Below are 12,187 nucleotides of genomic sequence, written 5' to 3'. Positions count from 1 at the left end.
GTGGTTCAGTATTTTTAACAATGCCACTTCCCATCAGTCAGATGCTACAGGCATAAATCCATAGAGTAGGGATGTACTATACACTTATCTTTGGAGAATTTGTACTTTAAAAGTCGTAAGTCTGGCCATTATATTAGACCTCAACTAATGGGTGGATGCAATCTTCTTTTCTAGTTGTCCATTAGTTCATAAGATAAGTGAAAAACATTATAGTGGTATCCATACAACACTCACCTTAAGTTGCTGTTTTTCCAGATCTGAGGCTTGCAGCTGTGTCTGGAGATCTATTACATTTACCGTTAACTTGTCATTTCTGCCTTTCTCTAATAAAAATCATTGTTATGAAAAAAAGAAGTTAGGTTACTAAATTCAAACTACTGCAAGTCAATTAAAATGTTTAACCTCTTCATAACTATTCTATTTAATAAGCAATACAGAGTGGAGAACATAAACCCTGTTACCCAATCTTCCAGTGTGGTAAAAAATCATCCCCAACACTATGCTGTTGTGGATCCATCTATTTCTGTACAACATAAACTTTCAGTTAAAAATACTAAGTGGCTAGTCTGTGTCATGAAGTAAACAATTTGATTGACTGAGTGCAGTGATATCTTAATGAATCTGCAGTCAGCCTGTTGGCCAAATCTTGTTTTTGAGAAATACATGAAAGAACAGAGCCACAAACACCCCTCCCCCCTTCCTGCCAAAAGGCACTTCAGCCTGACACATTGTAACTTTAATCAAAAGTTAAAACCTCAACTAACTCTTATTGTTTTACCCTTTGAAATGTTCACTTACTTTCTATAAGTCTCTCTCTTTTAAGACCATTTTATCTGTTAATTTTACTCACTTTCAATATTTGTAAAAACCCTATTTTAAGTATAAGAAGCCACACTGTGAAATATAATATAAATGTTTTCAATTGTAAAAGACACTTTCAAAATGAAATAAGGTTTGCTTTAAAAACTATATGTGAATTCTTTAGCTAGGAGTTGGCACTGAGTGATTGAAGTGTGAATGGCTGAGCAATTGAGGTAGGTGCAGACATGGAGAGTAATTGAACAATTGGTCTGAGTGAGGGATGTCGAAACAGATGAAGAAAACACCAGCCTCATCTAAAACATTTGAGGGGAGAAGAAAGGAGCGAAGATAATCAACTGGCCGAAGAGAAGTCCCCTGATAAACTTTGGAGCCAGCCCACTTTAAAGAACAAAATCTGAGCAGGCTTGCAAGAATGTGGGTGATTAAGAATCACACTAAATGCAGATGCAGCATGGCAGTGCAAAACCCATAGACTTACATGGGGTCTTTTTCCTATAAAAAGGGACAGAAAGATGAAGGCTGGAGGTTCGGGTCTACAATACCACTCCAGCCAGGAGTATCAGTGCGCATTGGCAGAACCTTGCTCCTCACTCTCGTGCCATAGTCAGTTGGCCAGTGACTACCATGAGCACTAAGAGGCTGGTAACTATAACATCTGTGGGACCCCTATGTATGTTTGTCTGTCTCCCTGTCTGTGTATGCCTGTCAGTATGTGTGAGTGTGAATGAAAGTACCAACTGAAACGTGTGTCTCTGTAATTGTAGTATTGATACAATGTTAATACTGTTTTCCTAGTGTTTAAGTTAATACTATTTCACTAAAGTAAAGAACAATATTGATGTTATTACAATGTTGCTACTTTTCTTTTTATTGATACTATTTCTGTATTCACAATAAACGTGGCTTGTTGCCTTATCCCCTGAAAAAGATCCTGTGATATTTGTTATTTGAATAACAAGCCTGAAACAATACCTCTGAAAGGTTTGACGTGCCCCATTTTTTTTAAATGAAGTCTTACTACGTGTCTGGTGATAAGTTTAAAGACCAACTGTTAATTTCACTGTGATAGCTGAATGTTTCTGCTGAAATTTTTTTTTAATCCAGTGTGGCTGGTGATGCTAGAATGTTAGACACAGAAGAGAGCAATTATGTCATCTACTCCAGTGCATTTTCCAATCCAGTTTTTTTTTTTTAAATGGTTCCATCAACAATGCTCCTTCCACTTGTCTTAGGAGACTATTCCAAAACTGAATACATTTACCATTATGGAGTTTCTATACCTAATTGTTTTAAACAACATTTAATCCAGCTATTCAGTTTTACACTGGTGTAATTTAATTTACTTTTATGGAATTAGTCCTGATTCTCACTCGTGTAGTAAAAGAGAACAGACTCCAGCCCAAATTACTGAAATATCCTTATACTTTAGATACTGAAAATAGTTACCGGCTGCAGAGTCTTCGCTTGCGTTGATGCCTGTTCGATGTCGATAAGCCTCCACCTGGTGAGCTAGTTCTGCTTTTTCCTTCTCCAGCCGATTATTGGTTAATCTGTAACACAAGTAACAGTTTAAAATATTGTGAAGAATAAACACTGCTCTGGCTATTTCTAAGAATATCTCATTCTCATTTCTGTACACAGTGGAGAGGGGTTCATTTTTAGGGGTGGTTTTTGGTACTTTACCTGAGCAGCTGAAGCTCTCTGGTAAGGCCTTGCTCTGTCTTAGCACCTTCAGGAAAGTGTTTGAGAAGCTCAATCTTAGGTTTAAAAAAAGTATAAGGAATATGAGGAAATTTTACATTTGAAAACAGTATCCATAGTTATATACATTAACTCAAACCAACTCAACTTGAGAGTATGATAGCTAAAGTAATATGGGGAAATTAAAAAAATAGAAGCCTAGTAGCAGAGAGAACAGCTGTAGTATTAATCTTGGAGAGAAGATAATTAACTTTTAATCAGACAAACAACAGGCAATATAAAAACTTTCAAAAGCTCCTTTGTAGATGTTGGTAATTTCTATAAAGCCTTTAAAATTATCTACAAGCCTATTATAGTTAATTTGGATTAGTGCTTCAACTCTTTTGTAGGAAGGAATAGATAATACAGACTAGTCTAGATAAAGATCATGGGCCAAAGGTAGTTAGATATATAAAGATGCAGATAGACACATAGTGGGATTTACAAAAGTATCAGTGAGTTAGGCATAACCTCCTTAGGTGCTTTTGAAAGTCCCACTAGATGTCTAGGGCTGCATCTACAGGTGCCTAAATACCTTTCTAAGTTTGGCCGTAAGGACCTGATTTATGTTTTTTTTAAAAAAAGGTAAAACACTTGACTCTATGAATTCCACTATTTTAAAGTGATAACTTTTACGTTGTTTGAAGGTGATCATAATTAACATTTTTAAGCGATAAAAGCAAAGGACCTGATCATGTGATTCTTGTTTTTGTTAGAAAGAATTATGAGTAAAGGTTGTAGGGATCAGGCCCATAGTCAGTACTTGAGGAATTAGTGTTCTTTATCCTCTCTGAAGGGTTTGGGGAAAGGGAAGTGGTCAGGAGTCAAAAGGAGCTTTGACCATTCCTCAATATGGAAGAAAGTAAAGTAAAGGTGGCAGTGGGTATGGCAGTAATCAGTTAAAACAAGTAAGACATTCAACAAATCAGTCAAATCAAATAGCACAATTGGCAAATCACCTAGATAAAAGCAGTCCAATAGCTAATTAGTTGAAAATATGGTAGTCAGTTGAAACCAATGGAAGATAAATGGGAAATAATCAGTTCAAATAGATCAGCCCCAATAGAGAAGTCAAGAATTCTGGGACACCAGGGATGCACTCCCTTCAAGCTTTGGTTCTGAATAGGCTAGAAGAAGCTGAATGGAACCTTCCTGTGGCAGCTGAAGGCTTGCACAATCTGGCCCTAGGAAGAGCTCTGGCTGTATGATGTGGCTCTCTACTGGGGACAGGTCAGAGGGTAGTAGGTTCAGTAAAGTGACTACTGTACTATTTGAATGAGCCTTAAGAGTCTCTTGGCATAGGAAGCCTGCAAGAGAGTAGGAGTGCTGGGTAGACACAATGATGGAAAGGGACAGAACACATTGAGGGGTTTCTCCCTTTCTTGATATCCTTCAGACAGGACAAATAACAGTACTTAACTCTCATAAAGTGCTGTTTGCTTGTAGATCTCGGTGTTTTATAAAGAAAGGCAAGTTGTATTATCTGAATTTTACGGAGGGGGAAACTGAAATTCGGAGTGAAAGTGACTTGCTCAAAATCACACAGCAGGTCAGTGGTGGAGAAAGGACATGAACTCAGTTCTCCGGACTCAAGGTATGTCTACACTTACAGTGGTGCGTAGAGTACGGACATTGCATGCCCAACTAGCACAGGTATAAATATCAGTGTAGATGGTGAGGCACGGATTAGGCAAGTAGAATGCCCTATGTGCCTGCACCCCTACAGTGTATATCTTACATGGCTCTCTACATGCCCAACCAGTGCCTCCGACATCTACACTGCTATTTTTAGCAATGTAGTATAATGCAGTGTAGTATTCTGCTGCTTCCCTGCTGCCAGAGCCTTTCCCTGCTACAGTGAAAGGCTCTGGTCAGCATGGAGGCAGTGAGGAAAGGCTCTGGCAGTTTCCTGGCCTTTCATTGTCACAATGAAAGCCTCCAATACTATGGAGCTGCCAGAGCCTTTCATTTTGGCATGTAGCTACACACCATGATGTGTGGATGGAGTTTATTTTTCACTGTGACATGACATAATGTACCTCAAAATAGCACCCTACAACTCCCATGTTCTCCACCTGTATGTGGTTATGATCTTTTGTACAAAGAATGCCTTATGAGATATCATATGAAAAGTCGTGATTTGCTGAAACTCATTGTTCTGTCAAAATATGCATATCACTGTATCTAGAGTTATGAGCTTCTGCTGTAAGTTTATTATTGAAATACGTTGTGAGTCTGGGAGATGCCACAGATAGCTCTCTAGTGGCAACAAAAGAGGTGACCCACACCCAGACAGGTGTTAAGAGACCATCACCAGTCACTGACCAGCAGGGAAATTGTAAACAAGAGATTTACAATTCAATAAGAGACATTTGCTCAGGCTCCACACAATGGGGACTGCTTAACTCTGTGACTCAGCAAGGCATCTGGACATGTGATACTTGACTCCATGTTTGAGCCAGTATATTTCCAGGCACATGAACTGAGGGTATAAAATAAGGGATAGTGGCATCATATGACCACCCCTCTCTCCTCCTCCACCTATTCTGAAGGCAATGAGAATGTTTGGAAGAAAATGACTTTAAATGGGGAAGATTGGTCCCAGGCTGAGCAGGGAATTCAGCCTGCATATTAAGAACTATGAACTGCTTACAACGTTTAGTAGGGTGAGAAAAAGTGTTTCATTCAGCCCTTGCTTAGTTTGATGAAGTTTAGGATTTAGAATGTGTGTTTACTTTTTATTTCTTATGTAACCATCTGACCTTTATAGCTTACACTTATAATCACTTAAAATCTATCTGTTTGTAGTGAATAAACTTATTTTAATGTTTAATCTTAACCAATGAGTTTGTCCTAAATGCTTGGGGGATCTGCTCAGATTACAAAGGCTGGTGCATGTCCACTAGCCTTTGATGAAATGGCGAACTAATGAACGATGCAAGCTCATTAAAGAGAGTCTTGAGCAGTAGTAAGATGGTACATGATGGCAAGGCTGAGTGTGGGGGGAATTTGCTGGAGTCTCCCGGAGTACAGTTCATGAGTGGGTGGGAGTGCACTCATGCAACTTAGCTGGGTGTCTCTCTGCATGTTGTTGGCTGAGTGATAACAGCATCTGGAGGGGTTTGCTGCTTGTCACTAGGATAGCATTGTAAGACACAGCCCAGGCTGGAGAGTTAAGGGGGCACAGCGGTTCCACAGTTCCAGGTTGTACCCCAGGGGTCTGTCACAGATATATACTGTACACATTCTGTAATTGTAGGCATAGTCTCCATCTTGTGTTCTATCCTTTTCATCATAGTATATTCGTGATCTAAGTCAATGGGACATTTTGTCAATGGCAGGGTATGAATGGAATGTTCAAAGGGACGCATTTATACATGGGAATAGGGGGTGAGTTATGGATACCAGGAGGCCTAGCTAGGTTGACCAGATAGCAAGCGTGAAAAATTGGGACAGGGTGAGCCTATATAAGAAAAAGTCTTGACTATCAGGACTGTCCCTATAAAATTGGGACATCTGGTCACCCTAAGCCTCGCTCACACTTTACCTTACTATCAGGTTAAAAAAATGCAAAGCTTGGGGAGTTTTGCCAATTTCACTCCAACGAACTAAGATCCAAGAACGAGAATCCTGTGCAGATGGTATGTTTCAAGGATGAAATGGTCAATATGGAGAGCATTCAGAGGTAGTATTTTAATTAAGCAAAAGTTTTAAATCAGTACTTCATAAATAATGCCTTTGTCTTTTTGTGCTATATATGTTATGAATACAATGGTTTGTTTTTTAATTAGAGGAGTTTTATTCCAGTTAGGGCATTTGAATGAACATGCTCCTCAAATAAGTTGTAATAGTCAATGATCTCATATAATTTTGCTTTTAGTACTGGGTATATTTTAATCTATTGTTGCCAAAGTGTTAATTCTTAATCACATCCACAATTTCTGTTCCGCTGATATGGAGTTATGATTGACAAAGGACAGCTGCAAGCTTTATTTGAGACACAGAAATAAACTGTAAAGTGTCTTGCTCCAGATTGATGATAAATAAAAAACTGCAAAGTTTACATACAGATCTCTGCTGATTTTTCCCCAGCCAGTGTTCATATTACTGATACTTAATCAAAAACTAGCAAAGAAGAGTATAGCACTTAAATGTAAAAATTAAAATAAGTCACAGTTCTATTTATTCTGTCAAATCTTTGCACACACAATGCTGAAGAAATGGCATACACACACTAAAAACAAGAAAAGACTGGGGCTAATCTAGGGAAATAGAGTCCTGAGCTAGTTACCCTGGGACATTTAAAAGAACTCTGTCAAGACTAATGGGCTCAAAATTTGACCCAACTTTTCTTTTTAAACATATGATTGTACAGGTCTTATTAATTTATATTTTTCAATGTATTAAATACACTTGTAAGCATCTCTAGGTAATGATATACACACTATAACATTAAACAGTTACAAGTCAAATGACAGAACATACTGAAAAAGTCTCCTCCTGTGCCATGTGGGATTCAACCCCCTGAACCAACCAATGAAAACAGAAGTCTGAATAAGGTGACAGTTCTTGCTGTATGCTCAGAAAGTCAAAGTCAGTGAAAAGTTCTACTGAATTAGTTAGAAGGAAATTTTAAGGCATATTGAAACATCATTATCTACAGCTCAGCACTCATGAGCAATACAAAAGTGATAAATGTATAGACGTGTACAGAGGAGAAAATCTACCTCTGATCATGTTTCCTCTTTAACTATGTTAAAATGCAGTTAAAGTTGAGAGTTCATATCAGCAACTTAGGGTAAATCACATTATAAGGATTGCCCCAATATTAAGCTTTATTAACCAAGGAAATTCACAGTTAAGGTTAAATTTAAAAGAAATCCAAACATTCTGAAGTATGGAAATGTATAGTTAGGGTATGCAAGTAATGAGAGACCCTACAATAACAAACCTATAGAAGTGTACAAGAGAGGAAAAATCTGCCTTTTATTATTATAGATAGTGAGGATAAATTTGTCACTGTTAGGCTACGTTTTACTCACTTGTTCCTTTAAGTCTTGTGTATGTTTTTCAATGTTGTGTTCACGCTCTGTTGCCTCTCGCAGTAGCTGTTTAAGATCAGTAATGCTTTGATTTTTTTTGGCAATATCTGTTTCCAGTTCTTTCATCTTAGTTTCATACATCCTGAAAATAGGAAAGAAAATTAATGCCATTCTGCAAATACTATACCTATCTAGAAAATATTTTTCCCCATCCTGCAAACCGGACACAGTCCCAAAGGAGTACAGAAAAACCAGCCTTTTAAAAAACAAAGATGGTGACCCTATCAGAACTTAAACTTGGTATGTGTGTGTCTGTTGTGTGTTGGAAATGTGAATGCTTAGAGTATGTCTACACTTGGAGTGTGTGTGTGAGGGTGATTCCCAACTCGAGACATACTTGCGCTAGCTCTCACTGAGTTAGCGTGCTAAAAATAGAGTGCAGTCGAGGCAGCGTGTGCAGCAGGGCAGGCTAGCCACATAAGTACATACCTATGGTCTCAGATGAGAACATACTTATAGTGTACCTCTCCCATGGTCCGGGCTGCTGTAATGACACTCTATTTTTAGCCCACTAGCTTGATGAAAGCTAGCATGAGTATGTCTCCTTCAGTTCCAAATGAAGACATACCCTTAATGTTTTGGAGTTCTAGTACATAAGAGAAATTTATGTACATAGGCTGTCAAAGTTTTGGAAAAGCAACGGCCCTGTTTGTAGGCAACTTGTGCAGAGCATAAGAAAGGGAATTTATTTTCATTTTCAAGGGAACAGGTGAGAAATCTAAAATGTAGCAGTTTACATGAAATTCATCAACATTAAGTTACTTGCTACAATAGGTGTATATCTAGTGTCAAATAACTCATAGTGAGAAGAAAAGATCCACAAGGCAACATGTATTAAGTGAAAAGACTGTGTATAAGAAAGGATGTCACATGAACAGCGTTGTTGAGCAACTAATATATTTACTACATTATGTGGAAAACAAACTTTCCTTCAATATTAGGTGAGATTGTGTTCTTCACTATGTATTTTTCCTGGGAAAATATATTTATTGTGGCTAATGTAAAGAGAATTTGACGCCTTAAGATCAGAATAACCCTTTCTCATCCATACTCTCCCATGTGACTACAGGTGGAAGAATTGACTGGCTCCAGGCCCAACTGTTTACTAAAAATGTATTATCTGGGAAAGGTGGACAGAAATGTCTCTGTATATTACCTTCTATCCTCCCCAATCCTTTGTAGGATGCATGGGGTTCATCTACCATCATACTCCTGATGTGGGGAAGGGGTTCTTTCTTCCTTGCAGACTATTGTTTTGTTGACGTGTCATTTGTTTTTGTGATGGTGTCATTCTGAAGCAGCATAGCCTCTCTTTATACCTCTTCCCATTGACCACCACCACCAGAACACTATTAACAAGGAAAAGTCTGAGAAATTCAGGTCACAGACTCTTCTCTGTGTGACTGATGTTTGTTCAATTGTGGAGGAATTTGCCTTCATGGTAGGATGCCAAAGGGCTTGCTTATCCTGCTCAGCAAATACCACAAAATCATTCTGCAAAGCCCAATTACAATATTGGGTAAAAGTACAGAGCACCATCTGGAAGGGTAGCCTTCTTAGCACAGCACTCCAGCATTCTGCAGCTGTATGGGAAAGTTCATTTTCAGAATAGTTTCTGGAACAGCAGAGACCAATAGAGTTTAGGGGAAATGATTGAGGAGGCTACAGGTCTGCTGGATCTGGGTTAGAAGTTTGTACACTGAACATGTGCAATATAGTAAATTCGTCAAAGACTTAGATGAGGTCAGCAAGAAATGCTTTAAAAAGGAACTGAGAACTATGAACATGAAAGTCTTATTAATTTAAAAATACTTAAGAAAACAAATAATTTTGCCTGTTTTATTCTCAATTCCTACCTTGTTACAACAATTGATTTCCAGCTTTTGCTGTCAGCTCCTTTGAGTTGTGGACCTCTGCTTTCAGCAAAGTTTAACCTCTTAACAGTCTCCTCCAGTTCCACAGTCAACTTCTCATTTATTATCTCTATGTTATTCTTTGCTATTCGTAGCTTCTCTGCAGTGTCAGCCTCCTGTTGGCCAATGAGGACAGACACAGTTATATACATTGTGGCAAAGTGCCTTCATACTTCTTTTATCTTATCCAAATACAAAATCTCACGTTGCACTCAGCTCTATAAAATTACACTCGGGAATTGGATCAGTACTGATTCACAGGGAAGAGTGCCACATACTAGATCATAAACACTATTTCCAATAGCATCTGGGTATTACTTGGAAGTCTCCCATCCAAGAAATTGACTTTATTCGATTCTGCTAAGCCTGTGTGATAGAATAAGACTAAAGCAAAAATTGGTATGGTATCAGGAATATAATGAATTCTATTTATTATGTATTGAGGAAGTTCACCAAAATAATATCTGAGCGTGTACAGAGCAGAACAAGTGCAAATTCAATATGTGTACTGCCAGCCAAATTAAAAAAAAGAAGGTATTTAATAGAATAATAATTTGCTCAACTGGCTGGATGCTATCCTATAACCATACTTTTTTCAGCTCCTTACGTAGCCTCTCATTTTCAGTAATGATTTTTTCCATGCCTCTAGTCTTTGATTCATAACGCATACTCAGCTGGCCACCCAGATGAAGTTTCAGTTTTTCCATTTCAGACTAAATATTAAACAAAACAAACAGAAAATAAAAATGTATTTACACAACTTGTCAGAATATTTCAAATTATCTTGTTGAATGTACAGTATAGTTACACTTATCGGGCACATGGAAACCCCAATTCAGCAAAGCACTTAAGCACATGCCTAAGTCTACACCTCAAATACATAAAAAGATATTTTGAATATCAAAATTTCCTTAGAAACTTACTTCTGTGCCACAATAACCTGCATTACACTAAAATTTATATTTTGCTTTAGAAGATATTTATGAAATTATGAGATTGAAAGAATAAAAAACATCTATTTTGTTTGGTGGGTCTAGTATTTTATGGTGGAATTTAAAACAATTATAATGCATATGTATAGCTTTGCTTCTGCATAGCACAACATTCACATTTGTGACTTTTTAAAAACTAAAGTAAATTTTTGTGCCAAATAATGCCAATAGGCTTGATTATATACACCACTGAAGTTATTTATGTTTTAGGTAAAATGCTATTATTCATCAGTTTTACTAATTAATTTACATATAAATTGCTACACAACTCAACGATAACTCAATACCTTTAGCCTCTCATTTTCCAGTTCAAGGCTAACTAGTTTTTCATTAGAGACGACTCCTGGGGCCTTTTTCAGATCTTCGTTTTCTCTCTGGACTTTCTCTACAACTTTTTTCATCAAACCAATGGTTTTTTCTAATTCTGGAACTGTTTTTCCACTTCTACCAGACTATACAGAAAAGACGGGGAAAGAAAAAAAAAAAGCATAATGAAGTAAATGCTTGAAAATCTAAGTCAGATGACAAATGTGCCACACGTCTCTTTTTTTGTTTTGTTATTGCTTTGTTGTAAACACACAAAATAATGTAACCATACCTTGGGATTAGCTCTGAATCTGAAATTTGTTATATGCAGGTGGAGGACACAAAGGAGTCCCACTGAATCAACAGGCACGCATGAAGTCTGTCCATGCAAAACAAGTTGCAGGACTGGGGTCTAAATTTTTGTGTGTTATCAAAATAACCAAGACGACATTTAACTCTCAAACTGTGGTTGCCATATTTTGCTTAGATACAATGAGGCAATAAGAAAATCAGACCAAAGAACTAAAACTTGGAGATAGATTATAATTTCTAACTCAAAAGGGACAGTCTCAACTTGGAAAAAAAAAAGTCCAACTTCTGTCTGAAAATATTTTACCTATCATTGTGGCAAGTAACATCTGAGATTACTAAACTTGAAGAGAGTTAGTGAGATTTTTTTTTTTTTCCAGTTTTTTCCAGTTTCTTCACTTTTGTGCATTTGAGAGGTTTCTATTTCACTAGTTCGTTGATGGTCAATTTCACTTCCTTTCAGCACTAGGCATGATGACATCACTCATCATGCACTAGTCTGAGGGGAGTTCATGTATATATTCTTCCCCAATCCTTGCAAGAGGATGTTTTTCAGTAATACAGCTAGGTAGTCATAGAATTTAAAGTCAGAAAAGACCACCAGATTACCTAGTCTGACCTCTTGTATGTCACAAGCCCCAAGCACCCACACACTAAACCCAAAAAACAAAATCAGGCCGAAATATTACAGTACTCAGAAGACTAACCTATTATGTGCCACAGGCAGATAGTAGAAGGAACTGAGGTGCAGGAAATTGATTGTGTGAGATATACCCAGATAAACTTGGTACGTGACCTGCATTCCAAGCTGCAGAGGAAGGGGGGAAAAAAACCCAAGGACACTTTCAATCTGATCATTGGCAAACTCCAATGCCCACATATGGCAATGTGAACATGTGAGCAAGAACCAGCCAGCCAAGCACGAGAGACAGAATGCTCGATACCACCTCAGAGCACTAGCCCATCCCATCCAATGTCTCTTCTCCAGCCACGGCCATCTCTG

The 12,187-nt window shown here is 37.8% G+C and overlaps 1 protein-coding gene across 1 annotated transcript in view; it reads right to left on the bottom strand.

The window, feature by feature from the left end:
• CEP290 (centrosomal protein 290) overlaps positions 1 to 12,187 on the bottom strand; it is a 104,176-nt gene that overhangs the window by 1,655 nt on the left and 90,334 nt on the right. The window contains exons 46-52 of the mRNA XM_067559846.1: positions 10,857 to 11,021; positions 10,168 to 10,290; positions 9,521 to 9,693; positions 7,605 to 7,746; positions 2,506 to 2,579; positions 2,269 to 2,372; positions 235 to 323 (exon numbers count right to left, since the gene is read on the bottom strand). Of these exons, the coding sequence (XP_067415947.1) occupies positions 235 to 323; positions 2,269 to 2,372; positions 2,506 to 2,579; positions 7,605 to 7,746; positions 9,521 to 9,693; positions 10,168 to 10,290; positions 10,857 to 11,021 (870 nt within the window). The remainder of the gene's footprint in view (positions 1 to 234; positions 324 to 2,268; positions 2,373 to 2,505; positions 2,580 to 7,604; positions 7,747 to 9,520; positions 9,694 to 10,167; positions 10,291 to 10,856; positions 11,022 to 12,187) is intronic.

Source organism: Emydura macquarii, unplaced genomic scaffold (genome assembly GCF_026122565.2).
Source record: "Emydura macquarii macquarii isolate MOO-44397 ecotype Brisbane River unplaced genomic scaffold, CSIRO-AGI_Emac_v2 contig_2205, whole genome shotgun sequence".
Lineage (NCBI taxonomy): Eukaryota > Metazoa > Chordata > Testudines > Chelidae > Emydura > Emydura macquarii.
Note: the sequence above shows the minus strand (reverse complement) of the source record. Positions and strands in the feature narration are given on the sequence as shown.